The sequence below is a fragment of the Thamnophis elegans genome, chromosome 8 (assembly GCF_009769535.1).
Source record: "Thamnophis elegans isolate rThaEle1 chromosome 8, rThaEle1.pri, whole genome shotgun sequence".
Lineage (NCBI taxonomy): Eukaryota > Metazoa > Chordata > Lepidosauria > Squamata > Colubridae > Thamnophis > Thamnophis elegans.
The window spans coordinates 75,897,887-75,923,748 of NC_045548.1; the positions used below are offsets into that span (position 1 = coordinate 75,897,887).

Below are 25,862 nucleotides of genomic sequence, written 5' to 3' on the forward strand. Positions count from 1 at the left end.
TTTCAGTTGTTCCGGTCCCCTCAGGACATTCCCAGTGGACAGACAGGTTCCCCTTATTAAGGGCTTTTCCACTGGGAAGTAATTCCTGGCTGTGGAAACTGCGCATTTTATACAGAGCATTAAACCCCAGAACATCTGCAAGCCACCGACCTTGACACTACATAAAGGTAAAGGTAAAAGTTCCCCTCGCACAGATGTGCTAGTCGGTCCCAACTCTAAGGGGCGGTGCTCATCTCTGTTTCAAAACCAAGAGCCAGCGCTGTCCAAAGACGTCTCCGTGGTCATGTGGCTGGCATGACTAAACGCCAAAGGCGCATGGAACGCTTTTACCTTCCCCACAAAGTGGTTCCTATTTTTCTACTTGCATTTTTTACATGCTTTCGAATTGCTCAGTTGGCAGAAGCTGGGACAAGTCACGGGAGCTCACTCTATTAGGGAATCGAACTGCCGAACTTTCTGATCGACAAGCATCTTAGCCACTGAGCCACCGCATCCCCTACTGAGTCACACTACATAGCCCATCTGAAATCATGGGAAACCGTCATGCCAACTCTTACTCTGGGCCACAACCAACAGGCAAAATGAGAACTGGAAGCCCTGATGTCAGACGTACCCGGCCTCCGTAGAGAATCGAAGGCGGCTGTAACACTCTCCCCGTGACATCCGTCATTTCATCTTTCACCATGATTCCAAACTCCCGAACGAAAGGGTCGGTATTAAAACTTGCACTTCGCATCTAGAAGGCAAGGAAAAAATATTTCATACAAACACACATCTAAAGTAAATTGATTTAGGGTTGCTTTAGTTGCAATGGAAAATCAATTCTGAACTCTTTTTAAGTTTTTAAACCTATGCAGTCTGCATCCAGTTCTGCTCACCACAATAAAAAAAAAGATGTTGAGATTCTGGAAAGAGTGCAGAGAAGAGCAACAAGGATGATTAGGGTGGATGGAGGATGAAACATACAAAGAACGGTTGCAGGAATTGGGTACATCTAAGTCTAATGAAAACAAAGACTGGGGGAGACATGATAGCAGTCTTCCAATATTTGAGGGGCTCCTAGATATAGGGAGGGTCATCCTATTTTCCAAAGCAACTGAAGGCAAGACAAGAAGCAATGGATGGAAAGTACCGTATTTTTTGGAGTATAAGACGCTCCGAAGTATAAGACACACCTAGCTTTTGGGGAGGAAATCAAGGGGGGGAAATCTGCCTCCCAGCAATTTGCCTCTTTGCAACAAACAGCACAGACAATATACACTGTAGTGTTACATCTCAGATTACACTTGTACAGATGCTGTTAAAATTGATGTGCTTTCTGGAAATATAGTTATTCTCTGCTATTTAAAAGAAGGTACAATAGCACTGGGCCTCTTCAGCATTTATTTTAAAAAGCTTCTTCATTTTGTTGTTGTGTAGAACAATAATAAAGCAGTCTTAAAAAAATACAACTAATAATTTGAACATTCTATAGGCATTTATAGTTATTGATTTATCTCCTTGCAGCAAACCGCCTGATTAGCACAAGAAAAAACAAAATCTGCCCCTGTCTCCCAGCAATTTGCCTCAAGGAGCAAACAACAAGTTTCACTTTCAATTTCAGCTTGAGCCTCGGATCATCAGCTGTTACAGGCTTCAAGGATTGCTGTAGCCTATTGCAGCCGCGCAAACCCCATTTTCCCATTTGCTGCAAGAGGTACCATATTTTCCCCTCAAAAAAGAGGGTGAAAATCTGAGTGCATCTTATACAAATGCTGAATACAGCATTTTGGGCCTCCCGAAACCCCGCCCCGTTCACCAAAATGGCCGTGCATAGCCTTTAGGAGGCTTATAGAGTGCTCCTGGGGACTTGGGGGGGGGGTTGCCCTCCCCAGCCCCCAGGAGCACTCTATAAGCCTCCTAAAGGCTACACATGCCTTTTTTTTAACGAAAAACGGGCCATTTTTTGCTCGCTTTTGCCCCCCCCCCCAGCCCCCAGGAGCACTATAAACCTCTTAAAGGCTATGCATGCCCTTTTGGGGGCAAAAAACGGGCCCGTTTTCGTGAAAAATGGGCCATTTATGGGACGTCTACAGATTGCAAAAACTTTTTTTTTTAATTGCCTCTTCAAAATCTTGGTGCGTCTTATACTCCGGTACGTCTTATACTCTGAAAAATATGGTAAATTGCTGGGAGGCAGAGGCCAAAAGGTGGGGGCCGGTGGGTGGGTCTACATTCATTGTATAAGACGCACCCAAATTTGCACTCTCTTTTATGGGGAAAAAAGGTGTGTCTTATGCTCCGAATAATACGGTAATCAAGGAGAAGAAATCTAGAACTAAGGAGAAACGATTAACCAGTGGAACAGCTTGACTTCAGAAGTTGTAGGAGGTTCAGCACTGGAAATTTTTCAGAAGAGATTAGACAACTATTTGTCTAAAAAAGTATAGGGTCTCCTGCTCGACCGGGGGGTTGGACTAGAAGACCTCCAAGAAGGTCCTTCCAATTTTGTTATTCTCTGTTCTATGTCTGCAACAACAGTCTTGGTTTTTCTCTATTCTTTCTCTCTAATCTTCAGCCTCCCAATACCATAATTTTCTCTCCTGCTCCTGGCTGAAATGTTGTCTTTAAAAAACTGACCACTGGGAATGGAACTATGGGAAGACATTTGTGGTGTTCCTTCAGACATGGAACATACACCTGTGCCAATCGGTCTCCTTCCCACTGTTCCAATAAGGGACAGAAAGGAGCCACTGCAGGGAGCACAGAGGATGGCCTTGAGGGACAGAGGAAAGCTCCAGTACCAAGGCAACGAGCAGATAAACAACATTTGAACCCAGGCCAAGAAAGTAGTTTACAAAAACATCTCAGACAATCCCCACCCCTTAATCCTCCTGAGGAGAAAAGAAGGAAGAAGGGAAGAACATTCGGACCAGCTCTGTTCCTGTGGCTCTTCTGATAAAAGTAGCTTCAGCTCTACATAGTTCATCGTAATAATCCATAAACCCAGAAGAAAATGGGTTAATTACAGATTAACAGAATTGGAAGGGACCCTGTAGGTCATATATTCAAACTCCCCACCCAGGCAGGAGAACCTACACCATTTCTGACAAATGGCAGTCCAATCTCCAGCCTCCAGTGATGAAGCGCCCACATTTTCCGAAGGCAACTTCTGTTCCATTGGTTGATTGTCCTCACTGTTGGGAAATTTCTCCTTATTTCCAGGTTGAATCTCTCCTTGGTTAGTTTCACTTGTTATTCCTTGTCTGGCTTTTGGGTGCTTTGTAAAACAGCTTGAGCCTTTCCTCTCTGTGACAGCCCTTCAAATACCGGAAGACTGCTATCATGTTTCCCTTGGTCCTTCTCTTCACTAGACTAGCCAGGCCCAGTTCCTGCAAACGTTCATCGTATGTTTTAGCCTCCAGTTCCCTAATCTTCTGACTTGCTCTTCTCTGCACCCTTTTTAGAGTCTGAACATCTTTTTTATAGTGTGTTGACCAAAACTGGATGCAGTACTCTAGGTGTGGTCTTACTAGGACTTTATCAAGTAGTTTCAGTACTTCACTTGATCTTGATTGTATCCCTCAGTTAATGCAACTTAGGATTGTATTGGCTTTTTTAGCTGTTGCCGCACACTGCTGCCTCATATGTAGCCAAATGACCTCTACGACTCCAAGACCCCTCTCACAGTTACTGCTATTAAGCCTGGTATCTGTTTCCAAGTCCGGTCTACCTTATAGGGTTGATGCTCACCAATTTGCTGATCTCTTCCTGACGATCTGGGGCTGATCTTGCCGTGGCTCTAATCATAGTAGAAGTTTGATTGTCTGTCAGCTTCTTAATACATCTCTGTCCTGCAACTATATTGCATACCTAAAACAACACAGCCAAAAGGTTACTGTCAAAGTATGTGGGGAAAAAATTATATATAGCATGCTGCTTCTTCGGCTACACAGGTAGACTTCAAATCCATTGTCCCTGACATGTGTTTTTAGCTGGGAACTGGAAACAATGCGTTTCCAGCAAAAAAAAAGGTTAAAATTGTGGTCACATGACCACAGGATGCGGGTTGGTTGCTGAATATCTAAAATGTGATCACATGACCACAGGAGGTGCGGGGGGGGAGGGGTTGACATCAAAACATTGACTCCTGGTCATAAGAACTGTGTTTTTTTGAAAAATGTCATAACTTCGAATGGTTGCTAAGTGACCAGTCATCAGTCAAGGACGACCTGCAATCTCATCGAAAGGGTTGATCAAATACTACGAAGCTTCAACAGGGCTAGCCATATGTCAATTGAGTATTTTTCCAGAGTGGGTTTGCAGGATGGTCCACTCTGGAAAATGACAGTTGGTCTTACCTGAACTGTTATTTTAAGAGGTGTTTGCAGGATGGGCCAGTTCCCACCCTAGGTTAGACAGACAGTATTGGGGGAGTGGGGGGTGGAGGTGTCTCCCTTGTGACTTGTTTTCGGGATCTCGGGGAGGGCATACTACATTGAAACTGGGGGTGAGAGGAGAGGAGCCCAGAGGCGTGGCTTCAGCTTCAACCCAGTCTCGAGGCCAATTGGCTGTGATAATACCATCTCTGGACCATCCTGCAAACACCTCTTAAAATAGTTATAGTTATATAGTTCAGGTAAGACCAACTGTCATTCTCTGAGGTATCACAAAAACATTTTTGTGATACAGCAGGGACAAGGACTGAGCCCCGAAAATACCAGCAATTTTCCTTCCATTTGCAAGAGCGGTGCAAGTTAGCCTCGAACTCTGGCCTCCTACATTGGGGCCCTTATATATCTTTGAGAAAGAGACTTTCGAATATACAGCCCGCTAACCTCCACCAGTGGGGCAAGACTATATGGGAGCCGTCTACGAACTCTGGAGCTTTATACTCAATCTTGTTTGTCTACAGCCACCTTATATACTACGTACTTTTGACTTGGTGGCTAAGGGCATCTCCCCAGGACATAAGAAGGGAGAGGAGCAGACCATCGCTTCCTCCACTGTTTCCATATTATTATTATATATTATAACTGCGCAATTTTAATTAGAATGTTGAGTGTATGGGAGTTGCTTGGAATTGAATGAATGCCCACTTTTAGTAATTGTTACCTTTGTATTTTATATGTTTTAAATTCTTACGTGGGATTTGTTAGAGTGGATAAATGAGAATGCTTGACTCGGAGGACCTGCTGGGGAAGGCGGGAGGAACTGGGGTGGTTGGGGGGACCATGGACATGGGAGTGGGTCGGAGCATAGCGGTCGTGACAGGGAGAGGCAGATACGGCGGGGACCTTAGGGCTGGCCATTACCGGGGAAGGAGGGTTCGCTACATTACAGAGATCCCTCCTTCCGGCCCTAGGAGTCCCACTCCAAGACCAGATGGCGCGAGTAGTCAGGACCCTGGTCTCAGGCTGTTGTCGCTAAATGCCAGGTCTGTTGTTCACAAAGCTCCCCTCGTCCGGGACTTAATTGTTGACGAGAGGGCAGACCTGGCATGTATTACTGAAACCTGGCTGGGCACAGAAGGAGGAGTCCCCCTTGTAGAGATGTGCCCAGAGGGATTTCAGGTGCTTCATCAGCCGAGAGCCCAGGGAAGGGGTGGCGGTGTGGCTATTGTAATCCGGGAGTCTCTGTTACCTCGTAGGGTCCCTGCTCCGGAGCTTGTCGGGTGTGAGTCTCTGCTGATAAAGTTGGACCTCAAGGGTCAAGTGGGTTTGCTGCTAACGTACCTGCCTCCCAACTGCGTTGCAGCATCCCTCCCCTCGCTCCTCGAGTCAGTAGCCGAGCTGGCAGTTGAGTTCCCCAGGCTTATAGTTCTGGGGGATTTCAACTTGCCATCGCTCGGTGAACGCTCTGAAGGGGCGCAGGAGTTCATGGCTTCCATGACAGCCATGGGCTTGACCCAAGTAATTCGGGGCCCAACCCATGCAGCGGGTCACATGCTCGACCTCGTATTTCTCTCGGAGCAGTGGATGTGTGATCTTGGTCTGAGGGGTAATGAGATCATACCCCTGTCGTGGTCAGACCATTGCCTACTGAGGCTTGACTTCCGGAGGCCAAACCCCCACCGTAGGGAGGAGGAACCGACCAGGTGGTTCCGCCCCAGGCGACTTATGGACCCTTTGAGGTTCCAGACGGAGCTTGGGGTTATTCCTGATACCCTCGCCCACAGTTCGGCGGAGACTCTGGCTGCCGCCTGGTACTCGGCGGCATCGGAGTCTCTCGACCGGATTGCGCCACTACGGCCCCTCCGGGTCAGTGGATCCCGGAGAGTTCCCTGGTTTACCGAGGAACTCCGGGAGAAGAAACGCCGGAGGAGATGCCTAGAGCACCAGTGGAGGTCCGATAGGTCCGAGGCAAACCGAGCACTCTTAACTACCTGCACCAAGGACTATGTCCGAGCATTAAGAACTGCAAAAAGATCATATATTTCTTCCTTGGTTGCGTCCGCCGAGTCACGCCCAGCCGCCCTGTTCAGGATAACCCGCTCCCTCCTTAATAGGAGGGATGCGGGAGACCCCTTGCAGGGTAGGGCTGAGGATTATGCTCAATTCTTGGCGGACAAAGTAGCTCGGTTTCGATCGGACTTGGACTCCACCGCAGTAGATCCAGCTGAGACACAGGAGGATCATTTGCCACATCAGTCCTGGGTTGAGTTCCAGGAAGTTGCCTCTGGGGATGTGGACAAGGCCATCCGAGCTGTAAGTGCCCCCACTTGTATTCTGGACCCGTGTCCCTCCTGGCTGGTGGCCAACAGCAGGGAGGTGACACATGGCTGGATCCAGGCGGTTGTCACCGCCTCCCTTCGGGAGGGGCACTTCCCCGCCGCGCTCAAAACGGCGGTGGTGAGACCCCTCCTAAAGAAACCATCGTTAGATCCAGCCATCTTAAACAACTTTCGTCCTGTCTCCAACCTTCCCTTTATCGGGAAGGTTGTTGAGAAGGTGGTGGCCTTTCAGCTTCGACGGGCCTTGGAGGAAGCTAGTTATCTTGACCCCTTCCAGTCCGGCTTCAGACCTGGTTACAGCACAGAAACCGCTTTGGTCGCATTGACCGATGATCTCTGGAGGGCCAGAGATGGAGGCTATGCGTCCATCCTGGTTCTCCTTGACCTCTCAGCGGCTTTCGATACCATCGACCATGGTATCCTTCTGCGACGACTGCGGGAGGTGGGAGTGGGAGGCACTGTTTTGCGGTGGTTCTCCTCCTACCTCTCAGACAGGTCGCAGTCGGTGTTAGTAGGGGGGCAGAGATCGTCCCTGAGGCCCCTAACATGTGGAGTACCTCAGGGTTCGGTCCTATCCCCCCTACTATTTAACATATACATGAAACCGCTGGGCGAGATCATTCGGAGGCACGGGATAAAATACCATCAATATGCGGACGATACGCAACTGTATCTGTCCGCCCCGTGCCAACTCAATGAAGCGGTGGACGTGATGAGCCGGGGTCTGGAGGCCGTTAAGAACTGGATGAGTGCTAACAAACTGGTGCTCAACCCGGATAAGACCGAGTGGCTGTTGTGTTTCCCCCCCAATAATTTGGCTAATACACCAACGCTTAGGCTGGGGGGTCAAATTTTATACCCCTCAGATAGGGTCCGCAACTTAGGAGTCCTCCTGGATCCACAGCTGACTTTTGACCATCAGCTGTCAGCTGTGACCAGGGGGGCATTTGCCCAGGTTCGCCTGGTCCGCCAGTTGCGGCCCTACCTAGATCGGGGGGCCCTCACAACAGTCACTCGAGCCCTTGTGATCTCTAGACTGGAATACTGCAATGGGCTCTACATGGGGTTGCCCCTGAAGTGCATCCGGCGACTACAGCTAGTCCAAAATGCAGCCGCGCGAGTGATAGTGGGCGCACCTCGGTTCGCCCACGTTACACCTGTCCTCCGCGAGCTGCACTGGCTGCCTGTTGGTCTCCGGGTGCGCTTCAGGATAATGATGACCATCTTTAAAGCACTCCATGGTAGTGGATCTGGGTACTTGAGAGACCGCCTTCTGCCGATTACCTCCCTAAATCGACCAATCAGATCGCACAGACTGGGCCTCCTCCGAATTCCATCTGCCAGTCAATGTCGACTGGCGACCACACGGAGGAGAGCCTTTTCTGTTGCTGCCCCGACCCTATGGAACGAGCTCCCCATGGAGATCCGCACCCTCACCACGATCCAGACCTTCCGCGCAGCCCTCAAGATCTGGCTCTCCCAGCAGGCCTGGGGATAGGCTTCCAATTACCCGCCCGAGTGTTTGATTGCTGAATGAAAGTTGTGTTTTATTATTTTTCTTTTGTTCACAAAGTGTTTGTTTTGACCTTGCACTTCCCCTCCCCTGTGGTTGTAAGCCGCCCTGAGTCCCCTCAGGGAAAAGGGCGGCATATAAATCCCAATAAAACCTAAAACCTAAAACCTAATTTTTTTCTCATACTATCCAAACTATGCACTTTTCAACTCACACACACACAAACACACACATACACAAAAGAGCAGTGATGGACAATCACATCTTCTGATCTTGCTTCATTTTTGAAGCAACGTCAGAAACAAAAGGTTTCTTTTGACTGACTGACAGACAGACAGAGACCTTTATTGTCATTTTTTACTACGGGCACATTGGCACACATTAAAAATGGAATTCTGTTTCCTGCTCTCAAAATAGTGTGTGTTTGTGTGTGTGTGTGTATACATACACACACATATACACATACACATACATACATACATACATACATACATACATACATACATAACATGCACCTTGAATACATATTGGAAAGTCCATGTTTTATAAACACGTTTACGTCTCTGTTATTCCCCTTTAAGACAAGGAAATATGGCAGCCTGATAGTGAAATAACATGTCTTACAATCGGAATAAGGAAAAATAGACAGGGGGTGGGTGGGTGGGAGAGAAAATGCTTCAATAGGAACAAGGTTACCTCTAAGGGAAGGTACGTATGTTTCTGCTCCTGTCCAACTTGTAAACATGGAAGGTGAGGATAGCGTAATACCAATTTGTGCCTGTCCTTAAAATATTGAGCTACAGTGCATTCAACAGTCTGGCCACTCTCCTGCTGAAGAGGAAATCTGCAGAATAACAAGTTGAAGGAGAGGGGAAAAAAGCACAATTTAGTATTTCTGGAAGTCACCTCATGGTATAGTTTAGAGCAGGGGTCCCCAACCATTTTCCCAGAGACACCAGAGAATAACCAGTTTCATGGAAGACAATGGTTCCATAGACTGGGGGTGAGGGGGGAGAAGTGTGCAATCTAAATCTCACACATCAGTTTCACTCACCAGCTGCTCACCTCCAGCTGTGCAGCCCGGTTCCTAACAGGGCACGGACCAGTACCGGTCTACAGCCCAAAGAACTGGGGAGCCCTGGTTTACAGGTTGCCCTTCTCTGCCTTGAAAAAGCCAATTCAATGCTTACTGACTATTAATGATGGCATAATAGTTCGCAGTTAAGGTAAAGGTAAAGGTTGCCCTCGCACATATGTGCTAGTCATTCCTGACTCTAGGGGGCAGTGCTCATCTCCATTTCAAAGCCGAAGAGCCAGCGATGTCCGACGACGTCTCCGTGGTCATGTGGCCGGCATGACTAGACACTAAAGGCACACGGAACGCTGTTACCTTCCCACCAAAGGTGGTTCCTATTATATTATTATTACTATTATCATCATCATCATCATCATCATCATCATTATTTGCCTGATCATTTGTCTACTGAGGAGATGTAAGATCCCAGGCAGTGAATATGAAACACAATACGTGTAATGGTTATTTTTAGATAACCGCAAAAGACAAAACGAAACGTCAATATTACGTTTGGTGACTTGCTGGTCTTCTCGTAACGTTGCATACTCTGTATTTTCTCTTCATTTGTCCGCAGTGAGTGATTTCCACCTTAAGACCTGGTAACACAGCAATTGAACCATTATTCTCCCTCCGGTAGATTGTGAGAAGTCACAACAGTGCAGGCAAAAAAGTCTGTAGCGATTCTCAGTCATCCAAGGCTCATGGTTATGCCAAAGGTGCTTTTTCAGGAGGCAGCTGGGCTTTTTCAAGAAGCTCCAGTTTTCTCCTGAAAAAAAATACCTTTGGGAGAACAGTACAGGTAGTCCTCAACTTACAACCATTCGTTTAACAACTGTTGTTACAATGGCCTTTTTTTTGGAGGGGTGGGGAGGAAGGAACGTATAACCGAGCATTCACATTTACAAATGAAGTGGAGACTCCTGGGAGGGGAGGGGTGGGCGGGGCCAGCCTGTCCTTGCAACAACTGGTTCGGCGAACAAGATACAAACTCATTGCAAATCGGCTGAATCCTACCCATTGCAGCATCCACGCAGTCACATGATCAAACTTTTGCAACAGTTGTTAATGTATTCAGGTGGGATTGCCATTTGCGACCTCGCCAGTTTCCAACAAGCAAACTCAGGGGGGGGAGCTATTTCCTCTTAATGACAATGTGATCCACTTAACAACTCCACTGTAATGTTCTAAATAACCCTGACAAAACAGGCCGTAAAATTGGGTGCAATTCAGTTAACTAGCATCTCGCTAACCAATCTGGAATTGATTGTGGTTGTAAGTCAAGGACCACCTCTGGGCAGCCATTTTGTACAACATCACAACTCCAGGTCAGTCCTTTCAACATTTAACCCCTAAGGTCACATTGAACTTTGAAGTCAATCTGTTGTGTACAGTTTTTAAGAAAACCTGGAAATCCATGCACTGAAATAAAGCATCTTAAAAACTCCTTTCTGCAGAGTTAAGAGGTGTCATTGGTAAAATGCTTATTAGAAGATCTTTTTTTAAAAAATGGGGCAGCACCACGTTTGACAAATTGTGCAGTCATCACCCAAGAGAAGAAAAGGTTGTGTAAGTTTTATTTCAAACTCTTTTTCTCCTGTCTTACCTTTAATTTCTTTGGTAAACTTAACCCTTTGGGAATCTGTCAGAGGTTTCTGTTGTTCTTCAATACTTTTGAAATCAAGAACTTCACATACAAATTCAATCACTGGCTGGGCCTTATAAAATGCTGTCGCAGAGACTAAAAATAAAAGGGAAAACACAAAAAATCAATAATACCAAAGTGGCTTTTTTGTTCGATTCTCGGATTCCCTTCAGGTCTTATTCCGCTGCAGCCCTTCCAGGTGACTAAAACAAGATCAGCCAAATGCAGATAAAAGAAATAACCTACCATCGATGTTCAGCATCATTTTCCACAGGGAAGGCCTGACTGACTGATGGAATCCAAACCAGACTTCTCTGCCACCTCCCAGAGGATTCGAACACCCTTCGGATGCAGTAAAAAAAGATCGGCCCACTGGAGTATATCTGCCGTTGAAAGAAAAATATTAGGAAACACTTTTTCTGCCTTGATTTTTAACAGTATTATAACACACTTCAGAGCCAATGTTGTAGCCCGCCAGTGGCCAGCAGAGCTGGCAGCAGATTCGCACAGTGAGGAAGTTGGGGAGGAACATGGGCCAGTCCTGGAGTCGGGGGAAGACTTTGATGAGGGCTCTGTGTCGGAGGCAGAGAGGGGGCCAGGGCCGTCTGACAGTTATCAGCTGCCTTCAGAGACAGACATCAGTGAGGCAGAAGAACAGCTGGAGCCTGTTTCCAGTGTGCACATGCGCAGAGTGGCCAGACGAAGGGAACAGCTAAAGAACAGGGGTGGACTTGGGAGTGAGGCCACAGGTGGACAATGAATGGCCCCTCCCAGAGGGAATAAAAGAGGAGCAACAGGGAAGTGGAGTTTGCAGGAGACAATTAGTTCGCTTAATTGGTTTGTGACTCTCCGAGGCTCCTCACCAAGTTTTGCAGAGATCGGCCTGTCAGCTCTCTAAGCCAGATAAGGTCTGTGACTGTAAATCCTCCCTTGAAAGACTGCTGGATGTGAATGAGCAGAATTCACAGTCAATTAATAAAAGGGGTTTTTGTTGCGATAAGGAGTTTGCTTCAGGCTCTTAAGAAGCCTAGGTCAGAACAGCCATATTGGCCAGTGCATATAGTCCTTGGCTTACAACCGTTTGTTTTAATGACAAAGGTACAACAGCACAGAAAAAGTAACTTAGGATCAGTTCTCACACTTTAGACCGATACAGCATCCTCATGGTTACGTGATCAAACGTTGGGTTCTTCACAACCGGCATGTTTTTATGAGGGGGGCGGCCTCCCAGGGTCACTTGACTGCAATTGGCAAACTTCCCAGCTGGCTTCCGACTGGCAGAGTCAATGGGGGGGAACCGAATTTGCTTAAATTTGTGATTCATTAACTATGTAGTGATTTGCTTAGCAACCGTTGCAAAAAAAAGGCCGTGATGTGGCTAAATAGGACAGCAAAGAGCCGGGTGGGTGGGTGTCGCCCACGCACAATTCCCGATACCAGTTTGTGTGACACAATTAGTATTTCCCAAATTAGAATATGAATATCTCTTTTTCCTTACTTCATATAAAGACCAAACCCAGCATCCTTCTAGCACTGATAATATTACCTAGTCTGGTAATGAAACGTCTGCAAGGAAACCAAGTGCAAAGAGCATCAAGGAATCCTCCTTTCAACCCTGACTACAAATACAAGTTGTCCTTGAGTTAGGACCACAAATTTGAGCCCCAAATGTGTGTTGATAAATGAAATACTGGTTAAGTGACTGCTGCCCCCTTTTACGACCTTTGGTGCCACACAGTTGCGCAGTGAATCACTGCAATTGTTAACTTACTCACACGGTTGTTAAAGCGAATCTGAAGTCCCCCTTGACTTTGCTTTGTCACAAGGTCACAAAAGGGAATCACAGGACCCCAGGGCACTGCCACCATCATAAATATGAGTCAGTTGCCAAGCATCTGAATGTAAATCATGTGACCGTGGGGCTACTGCAACGGTCGTAAGCAGGGGTGGGCTTCAGGGGCTTCGCAGGGGTTCAGGAGAACCTCTAGCTAAGATTCTGTGCAGTTTGGAGAACCCCCAAACTCCACTCCTGGATGGCACCTCCCACCCCACCCCTCCCAGGAATCCCCACGTGGCCCATTTTGGATGCAGTTAAGTGCAGGGCGTACACGGAGGCTCGGGGAAGGAGAAAAACGGGCCTACCGGAAGTTCGGGAAACAAGCCCTTTTCTGGGCTTCTGGAGCCTGGGGAGGCCGTTTTCGCCCTCCCGGAGGCTTGGTAAAAGCCTCCGGAGCCTGGGAAGGGCAAAACCACTCTCCCTCCACTGTGGTGCAGGAGGCCAACTAGGCCACGTCCATCATGGCCATGCCCACCCAGCAACCGGGCAGAGAACCACTTGCTAAAATTTTTGAACCCCACCCCTGGTTGTAAGTGTGAAAAACATTCCTAAGTCACTATTTTCAGTGCTGTAGTAACACTAAACGGTCACTAAATGAACTGTTGTAAGCCGAGGATTACCTGTATTCTCTTTTAATAATTCAAAAGCTGTCAAAGAAGAAAAACAGGGAAGGAGCAGGGCAGGGAGCCCAGCGGCCAACAAGGAGCCTCTTCTCAGTTTGTGATTGTCTCTGAACCTCCGCCCAGTTCTCACCTCATTGAGGGCAGGTGCCTCATCACCACATCCAGAGCTTGAATGGTTTCGAAAGGAACACTTGGAAGACGACCGGAGAGAGCATCGTGCAATGCCTGAAGGCTCACAACCGACATCCACTTGATGGCTACCTTGAATATTCGGTCCTTCCCTTCTCCTGGCAACGTGACCTCCAATTCCACCTGCAACATTTGGAAAGCAGTACAAGATGATTCTTTCCGCTTAAAATATCCACGCCCGAAGAATGAGGGAGGAAGGAAGAAGAGAAGTGAATTCTCCTGCAAAGAACTGGAAACGTTTTTTTTTAGAAAGTATGAAAAAGCTACCATATTTTTCGGAGGATAAGACGCACTGGAGTATAAGACACAGCAAGGTTTTGAAAAGGAAAAAGCCATCCATTGCGACTGGGAAAACCATAGCCTTGACTATACACTTTTGTTGGCAGGGTGATGCCCCTGCTTTTTAGTCATGTCTTTAAGGAGCACCCTGAACTCTGACCTGACTTTCTTTGTTGGAAAAAGTTATATGAAACTTTAGATTTAGAAACAGGTGACAGCTTCTTTCGCAGTGGCTAAAGAAGTCTTCAGCCGAAGACTTCCTGAACCTATTGATCAAGTGATCTGGAATATGGTCCATTTCTCTTTATGGAATTATTGTGCTTGATTTGTTGGGGGTGTGCTGCCTAAAAACTTCATATCAGGTCATGCACCAACATTTCAATTGGATTATGGTGAAGGCTTTTATTCCGCCATTTCAAAATACAGACTCCCTCCTGTTCAACCATCTGTTATAGATTTATTCGTCTGTTTAGCATTGTTGTTGTGCTACCTGACTGCATTCCTTTAAGCATCAGCTAATGGACAGAAAGCCTTGATTTTCTCTTGTAGAATTTGCTGGTAGAATCCAAAGTTACTGTATTTTTCAGAGTGTAAGACACACCTTTTTCCCTCAAAAAAGAGGGTGACAAACTGGGTGCATCTTATGCACTGAATGCAGCATTTTTGACCTCCTGAAACCCCACCCCCTTTGCAAAAATGGCTGTGCATAGCTTTTAGGAGGCTTCCAGAGTGCTCCTGGGGGCTGGGGAGGGCAGAAATGAGTGAAAAATTGGCTGTTTTTTGCTTGTTTTTACCCCCGCCAGCCCCCAGGAGCACTCTATAAGCTTCCTAAAGGCTATGCATGCCCTTTTTTTGACAAAACCCCAGCCCCCAGGAGGTCTGCAGAGTGCAAAAACTTTTTTTTTTTGTAATTTGCCTCTTCAAAATCTTGGTGCGTCTTATACTCCGAAAAATATGATACTTGTTCCATCGGTGACCAAACTGATGTGAGACCCAAACACCAAGAAAGATACACGGGGTTTCTTCTAAGCAGAAGAACATGTTTGCTAGGGGCAAGATTCATTTCCATAAACCGCGTCACAAAGAGCGAACTCCAAAAGTGGCATCTAATATATGCGTTATTATTTTTAATAACGGAGGACCCTCCAATTCAAAGCAGATTGCCATTTTGTTCATTAGATCACCTGATTTATCCTGCTTGAGAAGGGGGATTGTCCGAAGGCTTCGCATAGTTTTTTTCCCGACAGGCAGCGAATTTTCACTCAGTGCATACAAGAAAGATACAATTCAGCATACTGGTTGGCAAGGGGGTGGTTTAACCAAGCCCTCTTTATCTATTAATAGGGCTTAGATCAAGCTTTGATTACATGGTAGGTTACTCAGCTGTGCAAAATTACTGGTTGTTCTAAAGGACTCACCAACTCTCCCTCACCAGAGTATACCATTTGCACCAGTGGTGGGTTTCAATTAATTTTACTACCGGTTTGCTCATGCATGCGCACTTGCTCGAGTGATGCTTCTGCACATGTGCAGAAGGGTCCGGGCGGATGGGCGGAGCCTCCCGCTTGCGCCACTACTGGTTCACCCGATCCAGAGTGAACCGGCAGAAACCCACCTCTGATTTGCACTCTCATCGTCTCCTGGCGAATTCATTGTACGTTATTTCTCAGGCGGAATGGGACAACTTGCCACAGCCAACTCACCGCAGGACAAATTAATAATTCAATTTAATTATTTAAAATAAATTTTAAAAACAATTAATTTTTGTCATTGACATTTCATTTTGTTCCTGCTTTTTCATCCTTTCTTTAATGATTTAACGAGGCAAGGTGGTGTAGGGGTTAGAGTGCAGTATTGCAGGCTACATCTGCTGACTGCCGACTGCCTGCAATTCGGCAGTTCGAATCTCACCAGGCTCAAGTTTGACTCAGCCTTCCATCCTTCTGAGGTGGGTAAAATGAGGACCCAGATTGTTGGGGGCAAGAGGCTGACTCTGTAAACCGCTTAGCGAGAGCCGTGAAGCACTGGAATATAAGTCTAAGTGCTATTCGATTCCACCATTTCTTTGATATCAGTGTAACTCTTCTCCTGCAGAGAGTTGTCCCACAGCAAGTTGACTGCGGCCAATTGGCCGCAGAGATTTGCCATAGATCCTTCCTCGGGAATTTGCAACACACACTAATTCCTCCACACATATACACACCAATATTCAGCTTAACAAGTAAATAATATGGGACAAATATACGTTTCGCCCAACCATAAAATTGTATTTGCACAAACAGAAATTAAGAGCGAAACTTAGCATTATATACTTACTTTATCTCTCCCTATTGGAAGCGGCATCGCGGTGTAGAGATTTTTTCTCCCATCAAATACTGGCTTGCGATCTCCAAAGATCTGGGCTTTAAAGTGCTGCACCATGTGCTCAACTATTTCTCTGGAAACAGAGAACCGTATGAACAAAGGATCTTCTGCTATTCAGACAAAGTATTGAAATATAATAATAAGTGATCAACATTATAAACCAAAACAGCGTTTAAAGGGCTGGTTGAAATCTCCTCAATTTAGAGCACTTTCCATGGATTCTCTCGGCGTTCTGTACATAAGATTTATTTATTATCTATCTCTGTGTTTCTCAATCTCAGCAATTTAAAGAAGTGTGAACTACAACTCCCAGATTTCACCAGCTAGCATGGTATCTAGAGAATTCTAGTTGAAGTTCAGGCATCTAAAAGTTGCTGAGGTTGAGAAAGAAACATCCATCCATCCATCCACCCACACTCTCATCCATCCACCCTTCCATCCATTCATCCATCCACTCACCGTCCCATCCATCTATCCATCCACCCACCCACCCATCTTCCCATCCATTCATCCCCCCATTCATCCATCCATCTAGATCCATCCACCCACCCACTGTCCCAGCCAGCCAGTCAGCCAGCCAGCCACTCACCATCCCATCCACCCTCCCACCCATCTATCCTCCCATTCATCCATCCATCCACATCCATCCACCCACCCACCATCCCATTCATCCACCCACTGTCCCATCCATCCATCCATCCATTCACCTACCGTCCCATCCATCCATCCCCCCAACATCCCATCGATCTATCCACCCATCCATCCACATCCACATCCATCCATCCATCCACTCTCCCATCCATCCATCCATCCATCCATCCTCATCCATCCATCCATCCATCTCCCCTTTAAGGTGACTCTGAGCGGCTCTTGTTGTTATATTGGAAAACAGAATACGGCAGAAAGGACTGGAAGCTGGGAGTCACTTAAAAACACAGGTGAAGACCCCTGGATCAACTAAGGAACAGGTATGCAATATGAACCTGTATCCTCAGATGATTCGCCACAATGAAGAGAATCCCTGTTCCTTTACTTTACAAAAGGCCAGAACAATTCTGAGTGATAGAAGTCACCTCTGCAGAGTAAAAGTATGGTGAGTAACTGCGTGTTCTCTTAGCGATTTGATTATTGCATAAAATTAAAAAAAAGCAAAGAAGCCAAGAGAAGATTAAGAAAATTGTCTGACACTAACATTCACATGATAAAATGAAGGTAAGCTGCTTCAAACTTGATTGCAGAAAATACGACTTCAGCAACAGAGTGTTCAATGCCTGGAATGCTCTACCTGACTCCGTTGTTACATCCTCTAACCTCAAACTGTCTAGCGTGGACCTCACCCCATTCCTAAGAGGTCCGTAAAGGGGGCGTGCATAAGCGCACCAGCATGCCTATTGTCCCTGTCCTACTGTCCCCATTTATTTGTATTCATTTCCTTTGTTCATGTCCATGTTCATACTTCTATCTGCTATTTTGCACATGTTTGATAAACGAACAAACAAACAAATAAATAAAAATGGCTCATATTCCTCCAGATTGGATTTTCTGTTATGGGGACAAATCCCCTATCCAGCTGTGAAGGACGAGCTTTGTTATGCTCATCCAGAAGTTAGAGGATGTAACAACGGAGTCAGGTAGAGCATTCCAGGTATTGAACACTTGCTTCAAGCTGAAAAGCCAAATGCTAGCTTGTTACACCCAGGTGCATCTGGAGATTTCTGCTAAAATGAGCAATCACAAACACCCGGGCCAATTTGAGTTGTAAATGCTTCTTTTAACAGAGGGTTGTGCTCCATCACCTCTAAAAGACAACGTTGTGCGACTTTTGCTAAAGCAAACCTCGCAGGCCTGTCCTGTCTCCCACCTTCTTAAATTTCGGGCTTTCTTGGATAAAGGTTATTTATTTGAATCTATTCCTCAGCTCAAGATTCGTCTTGCCGACCTTTGTGGGAACGTGATATGACTGACCATCCCTGCTGATTGTTGAACTCACAACAGCCCTTGACAACACTGATTGTAATAATTACAAAGCATTGGATATATAAACGGTGAGGGGGAAAAGTAGCTTAAGGACTCCCTAAGGATTCTGTCTCATTGCCCTGTTCCTTTCACATCCAGTTAAGAGATCACCCAGAGTGAGGGGTCTCCAACCTTGGCAACTTTAAGTCTCGTGGACTTCAACTCCCAGAATTCCCCAGCCACCTTTGCTTAAAGTTGCCAAGGTCAGAGACCCCTGACCCAGAATGTCTCATCTCCTTTTTTAATCAATGGCCCAAAGACTATAGAACACTGATGGCTAAGCTTTTTGTCATCACGCGCCAAATACAATATGTGTGCAACATCACCCTGTGCGCCCTGCGCATGCATGCACGATCCACCCATGCTCCCTCGCCCCCAGCACATGCACACATGACTCCTCCTGCACTCCCCCCATGCATGCACACTCCCCCCCCATGCCCACCCCCCGCACATGCGCACACGTCTCCTGCATGCACCCCACCCACCGTGCATGGGTGGCAGAGACCCAAAAATCAGCTAGCCAGCGGGAGGCATGCATGCATGTGCAGTGGAGTTGAGTTGGGACAATGGCTCACTTGGCCGCAGAGAGGGCTCTGCATGCCACCTGTGGCACGGAGGTGACACGCGTGTCATAGGTTCGCCATCACGGCTATAGAATTTACCCCATATTAATTCTAGAAACCTTGATTCAAAAAGGCGGTACAGATACAGGTTAATATATTCTCCTGAAGGAACAATAAAAAGAACCAAAAATTATTCTCCTGCAAACATTTCCAGCTTCATCCTTTTAAATGGTTCAACCATTCCCCATTTAGGGTGCGGGATCATTGCTAGCAAGATCACAGCTGAGAAAGCAGCACATAAAGGGATCAATATTATAATCTACTCTCTTTCTCTGGAAACATCTGAACATCTGAATTCTGATCACATGACCACAGGGATCCTGCAGCAGTTGTAAGTACTCAAAACGGTCATAAGTCATTTTTTTCTAGCGCCGTTGTAACTTCGAACAGTCACTAACAGATTTGTTGGAAATCAAAGACTGCCTGTAACAAAACCTTGAATGTCTAAAGCACTTCTCCCCCTCCTGCCTTTACTTTCCAGAAAACTAGGGAGGGTCCCTCCTGAGATGCTTAGGTTCTGACCGAGGCTTCCCAAGAGGATGAAACAAATGCCTGGTCCCGACAAAAAACTAATTTACAGTGAATTCTGCTCATTTATATCCAGCAAAGTCTTTCAAGGGAGGATTTATAGTCACAGACCTTATCTGGCTTGGAGACCTGACAGGCCGATATCTGCAGAACTTGGCTAGGAGCCTCTGAGAGTCACGAACCAATTAAGCAAACTAATTGTCTCCTGCACCCACTCCCCTTTTGCTTCTCTTTTATTTCCTCTGGGACGGGCCATTCATCATCCACCTTACTCCTAAACAGCTAAAGAACAGCTGTTCCCTTCGTCTGGCAACTCTGCGCATGCGCACACTGGGAACAGTCTCCAGCTGTTCTTCTGCCTCACTGATGTCTGACCCTGAAGGCAGCTGATAACTGGCATATGGCTCTGGCCCCCTCTCTGCCTCCAACGCAGAGCCCTCCTAGAGTCTTCCCCAGACTCCAGGACTGGCCCAAGTTCCTCCCCAACCTCCTCACTGTCCGAATCTGCAGCCGCTGGCAGGCCACAACAGCTTAATCAAATTACATTTCTGCCCAGGACTTGGATTTCTCTTATCAGAACGTAATCTAAGCTGCAGCTCTTCCTCCTGACTCTCAAGGTTATTCTCACAGCCCATTATAATCAGATGCATACCAATGTTGGGCTCATTTAAATAGAATTCACAGCAGTTCGTTATCAATTCCATCACCGTCGTTTTCATCGCAAAGATCTCTTAGAATGAAACCTAACAACCTACCCCTATCTTCATCTATCAATTTTCCATTCCTAAGAACTACCTGGGGGATAAACCTTACCTGTTCTTATATATAGTTTCTCCAAAGTCCTTTTATACAATCAAATATGTCTGCTTCCTCCTGTCAGCAGGTGAAGACAGGAAAATAAGCAGTCGGTATCACCACCTGCCTGTTTAAGACTCTTGCTAGCAAACTACGGTACCAACTCACTAGCAAGACCAGGAGTGACCGAAGGAGATGAAATTTGTGAGATGTGAATTGCCATGTCCGCAAAACTGATTAAGTCTGAAAGTTGTATATAAAATACAATATCTCTAACCATAGGGGAGGGAAAGGGGGGGGGGAGAAAACATTTAACATGGTGTAAGATTTGGAGAAACTGATCTTATTTATAGAAGATACTTTTACATGCAAATTATTGTTTCGGGTTTCAAATTAAAACACCACAGCCATCAATATTCCCAGGAGAAATAGCTCAGCACCAAACTATGTGCTTTGAAATGCACTTATTTTAAATGGAAAAAAAAAGAGATGTATGAAACTATGGGGAATGGGAAATAAAAAGGATGGGACGTACCTGTTAACTCTTCTAGGACATTTCTCAGGCTTTATATCCAATTCATAATGATAGATGTCCATTTTGGGGATGTCCATTTCAAAGAAATTGGCTTGCAGTTTGATTGTTCTTCCCGAAGTACCAAAATCAGGTCGAGGGGGAGGTTTAAATGCATATGCCTGCATTGGAGGTGGCAGTGATGGAGGTGTTGTAAGAACTGAAAGAAAAGAAAACCACAATAAGTGATGCAAGTTGTATCTTTCTCTCCAAATCTCCCTCCATCTTTAAAGAAAGTATCGCTTGTGTCCTTAAAATTGGCATCCATCATCTTTTGTCAGACTAATGATCGAACAATGCCAATAAACTAAACTAGGGGTCAAAAGAGAATATAGTTACAGGCAGTCCTCGACTTACGACCACAATTGAGCCCAAAAACTTCCATTGCTAAGCAAGACAGTTGTTAAGTGAGTTTTGCTCCATGTTATGACCTTCCTTGCCACAGTTCTTAAGTGAATCGCTGCAGTTGTTAAGTTAGTAACACGGTTGTTAAGTGAATCTGGCTTCTCCATTTCACTTTGCTTGTCAGAAGGTCGCAAAAGATGATCACATGACCCAGTCATAAATATGAGCCAGTTGCCAAGAGTCCAAATTTTGATCAAGTGACCAAGGGGATGCTGCTGTATTGTTGAATATATTAGTTTTTTGTTTACTAGAGCAGTGGTCTCCAACCTTGGCAACTTTAAGACTTGTGGACTTCAACTCCCAGAGTTCCTCAGCCAGCTTTGTCTTAAAGTTGCCAAGGTTGGAGACCACTGTACTAGAGGAATAAGTTAAGCAAGCATGTCAAATCAGACTTTGGGTTAGGCCCTGGGAAATTTTTGCATTCAGAAATTCCAGAAAACTCAAGTGACACTGCCTTTACATGATGAGTCTTATTTCCCATTCTCAGACAGCCAAACGATGCCTTTATTAATGACTCATTCAGAGAGAATTACTAATAGTTGCATCAACCAGCTATATTTGGAACTTAGAAATAAATTCAGTACATTTGAAAAGTTCCGTCTTAGAACAATCACACCTAAAGTTCTAACGTGCTCACTTTCTATTCTGTCCTCGTCACAGTGTTTTGGTTCAACTCAGTCAAGGGACTTTAACAGAATCAAAGAAACATAACTGGAAGTTTTGCATGGTTGACATACTGCAGAATCATAATGTGCCATATATGAATCGGGGTGGGGGGTTGGGCGTGGGGCTGTTGTCATAAAATCCGCCCCGCCCCTGAGCATGCATCCAAAATCCTTAGCCATCTGCATGGCCTTTGACTGGCTGCAAAGTTCAGCAGTCAAGCCAGAATTGTGAAAAAAAAGACTAGGAAGAAGAGCCTCATGCAAATACATTTCCTTCCTGCTAGAACAGTTTTTTTTCAAGTTTTAGAGCAAGCACTAATAAAAAAATGGTATTACTTTAAAAGATGGATTACAGTTAGTTAACTCCAGAGGATGGTAGAGGACAGGAAGGCGTGGGGGAACGTTATCCATGGGGTCACGATGGGTTGGACAGGACTTTGCAACTAACAACAAAAATACAGTTAGTTCTCGACTTATAATCATTCGTTTAACAACCATTCGGAGTTACAACTGGAAAAAAGTGACTTGTGACCAGTCCTCGCACTTACGATTTTAACAGCACCTCCAAAGTTATGGGATCAAAATTTGGGCACTGAGCAACCGGCATATATTAATGGTGGTTGCTGCATGCATCCATCCCAGCTTGCAAATGGAATTGCAATTTGCGACTTTTCCAATAAGTAGAGCAAATTCTCAGAATAACTTCATGATTTACTTAAGAACAGCAGTGATTCACTTAACAGTGGCCAAAAAGGGGAGTCATCGAACTGGGATGACTCTCATAACCGCCTTGCTTAGCTTAGCAATGGGAATTCTGATGCAAACTGTGGCCAGAAGTTAAGGATCACCCGTAGATTTAATGCAACTCATTTTAGGACTTGAACTAGCAATCTGTAAGAAATCCCAAAGCTGGGTGTTAAGAGTAGAAAGTCTACGGGCGTGATGGGGAACCTATGGCCCATGTGCCCAAAGTGGTACACGAACCCATGTCTCCCGGCACACGCAGCCTTGCCTGTTTGTCTTCTGGGTTTCTGGCACGTATGCACATGTGACGATCAACTGTCCACACACGCAGCAGTGCTGAAAACCAGTGTGCACATACATGCTGGCCAGCTGATTGTCATGCGCACATACGTGCTAGAACCTGGGAGCTCAGCTTTTCTGGAGCGTGATCCTTTCACACACACAACAGTGCCAAAAATCAGCCTGCGCTTGTGCACCGGGCCAGCTGATCGTCGGGGAACGTATGCGTGCTAGAACCTGGAAGTTTGGCTTTTCCGGAGCATAGCCCCAATGAGCGTGTGCGTGTATGCATGCAACGTCTCCACGTGACCATCACTGGTCTAGGGAATTCATGGAAGATATCAATGGCGAACCACTTCCGAATACATGCCAAGAAAACTACATGAATCCATGTAGACCAGAATTCTCCAACCTTGGCAACTTTAAGGCCTGGGGGCTTCAACTCCCTGGCTGGGGAATTTTGGGAGTTGAAGCCCCCCCGGCCTTAAAGTTGCCAAGGTTGAAAACTCCCGATGTAGACCCCAAGAGTCAAGCTGGAAGGAGATTTTTAAAGAGGAAAATAATGTGTTCTTAAGATACTACTCAGGTGGGGAATATTTAAGATCTCCTGTTGGGTCTAGTTCTCTTTTGTGTGTGTGCTGAAATGGAGGAAGGGCAACTCCGATCTTTTGCCAACCCAACCCACCTTGCCGTCTCTTCTTCAGCATAATTTCTCAAGTGATGAGAAAGAGACTAGATAGAATCACAATTGGAACGAACTCCCCATGGAGATCCGCACCCTCACCACGATCCAGACCTTCCGCGCAGCCCTCAAGATCTGGCTCTCCCAGCAGGCCTGGGGATAGGCTTCCAATTACCCGCCCGAGTGTTTGATTGCTGAATGAAAGTTGTGTTTTATTATTTTTCTTTTGTTCACAAAGTGTTTGTTTTGACCTTGCACTTCCCCTCCCCTGTGGTTGTAAGCCGCCCTGAGTCCCCTCAGGGAAAAGGGCGGCATATAAATCCCAATAAAACCTTAAAACCTTAAACCTTAAACAATTTGTTCAACTTTCTGCACAACATTTGGGGCGGGTGGGGGGCATCCTAGGCATATCCCGTTCCTGAACAACTTCCCAACTGCCCGTATTTTGCCAGGCTACGCAGACTATCCAATTTTAATTATGTGTCTTTAAGAGGAGTTTGCCATTCCCAATGCACCAGCAGGATTCCTTATCTCAAAGGGAACATTAGATGCTCTTTCTCCATATTTGTCTATCAGCTGCCAGCAGAAACGGGTTTAAAAGAAGGCATAAGGCTATTCTGAAGCATTCTCAGACTGGTGGAATTTTTGAAAAAAAAATACCTGCTCTTTTCAATAATTTTTATACTATCTAAGAAATCTTATGAATATTGCGTTAAGAGTATTTAGGAGATTGTGTGTATCAGACGCTTCCCTTCAACGAATCCCTTTTTAATATAAGGTCTTCCTTTAATGTGCCATACCAAACCAGCAGAAGCCACACACGCTGAGCAGAGCAACTTAGAAAATTAAGACTTAAATTTGGAAGAAAAAAAATTGGTTACAGATACAGCTACCTCCCCAGGTTTTTATGCATCTAAACATTATAATTAGTCTACTGGTAAGATCTGAGGGGAGCTCTTCAGCCAAAGATAATTAACTTGAGTGGGAAGTACAAATTACTTCCAGTTTATTCTTAAAAACACTGGGTTTCAGTTTCCCTTAAATAAAGACTAGTCGCTAGCAAATAGACAGCTAACATTTGCCTGTGGTCTCCCACCCACCCCCACCCCCACCCAAAAAAAAATCCAACCACCACTTAAGAGTGCCAGTGAGGTTGGCTGGTACTGATCAGACAAAACCCAAATCCATGGTCAATATCTCCACTTCAGAAAAATGCAGACCGCCTTCTTTGGGAAAAAAAGCAATTCAGAGCTAAACTGGTCAGAGGTGAAACAGGCTGGCCCCAAGACTGTTTGAAGCCACCCCAAAATGTCCTTATTTTTCAAGAAGTCAATATACTTTTTTCAGCTCCCAAGAGAAGGTTGTTTTCGGATTGACAATGGCACAAGGCCTTTGCCCGTCATCTCTGAGTTAATTGTTACCATAGTTGTTAATTAACACGGGTTCATTGTCCCGTTAGAAACTTCCTAACAGTAAGGAGAATTAACCAGTGGAAAAAAGCTTGTCTCTAGAAGTTGTGGGTGCTTCATCAGCTGGAGGTTTTTGAAAAGAGACTGGAGAGCCACTTGTCTGGAATGGCATAGGGTGTCAAACTCAAGGCCCAGGGGCCAGATCCAGCCCGTGGAGTGCTTAGATCTGGCCCACGGAGCCACCATAGAAACAGCTAAGGTCCGGCCCGCGGCGCCTCTGCCAGCAAAAACAGAGCTTGGGAGTCCATTTTCGCTGGCAGAGCGCTTGGGTGACCATAGACATGAGTGATGTCATGCTGGCCATGCCCACCTGGCCATGTCCACCCCAGCCTCCTGAAGTCAAACACAACCCTGATGTAGCCCTCAATGAAATTGAGTTTGACACCCCTGGTACAGGGTTTCCTGCTTGAGCAGGGGGTTGGACTAGAAGACCTCCAAGTTTTCTTCTGGCTCTATTCAGATTAATCTCCAATCCCAGGGATTTTGATGTGGCATTGAAGGAACTTATCAAAAGCTACTATCTTTTAGTACATTCTCTGTCCTTAGCACATTAAGGCTACCAACGGCTATTAGTATTTGAGTATTCAATGAATGCCTGCTCAACAGATGGCTAACCAACACCCAACGCTCCGCTGTTTGGCCACCAACCCAATGATCATCAGGTAGCGGGAACTCCAATTTCCCTCATCCTGAACCAGCCTTTTCTATTTTTGCTTCGGCAATTTCTCCAGGTTATACATATATAGAGAAGGCATCAGAGAAGAAAGGGGACCAACAGGTGAGCCTATTCAGAAAAAGTGTTGGTGTCTCTTGTTGGGAAAGCTCTCCTTGTCCCTCCTGTCCACCCGTCC

At 45.9% G+C, this 25,862-nt stretch overlaps 1 protein-coding gene across 2 annotated transcripts in view; it reads right to left on the reverse strand.

Moving 5' to 3' along the window:
* AGO2 (argonaute RISC catalytic component 2) overlaps window positions 1-25,862 on the reverse strand; it is a 55,213-nt gene that overhangs the window by 19,785 nt on the left and 9,566 nt on the right. Inside the window, exons 2-10 of one of the 2 annotated variants that reach the window (XM_032223164.1) lie at window positions 20,732-20,927; window positions 16,187-16,307; window positions 13,533-13,714; window positions 11,189-11,325; window positions 10,904-11,038; window positions 9,809-9,896; window positions 8,922-9,069; window positions 3,733-3,852; window positions 614-736 (exon numbers count right to left, since the gene is read on the reverse strand). In XM_032223164.1, the coding sequence (XP_032079055.1) occupies window positions 614-736; window positions 3,733-3,852; window positions 8,922-9,069; window positions 9,809-9,896; window positions 10,904-11,038; window positions 11,189-11,325; window positions 13,533-13,714; window positions 16,187-16,307; window positions 20,732-20,927 (1,250 nt within the window). Of the gene's footprint in view, window positions 1-613; window positions 737-3,732; window positions 3,853-8,921; window positions 9,070-9,808; window positions 9,897-10,903; window positions 11,039-11,188; window positions 11,326-13,532; window positions 13,718-16,186; window positions 16,308-20,731; window positions 20,928-25,862 lie in introns of both variants that reach the window. The other variant, XM_032223163.1, reaches the window with a different exon arrangement.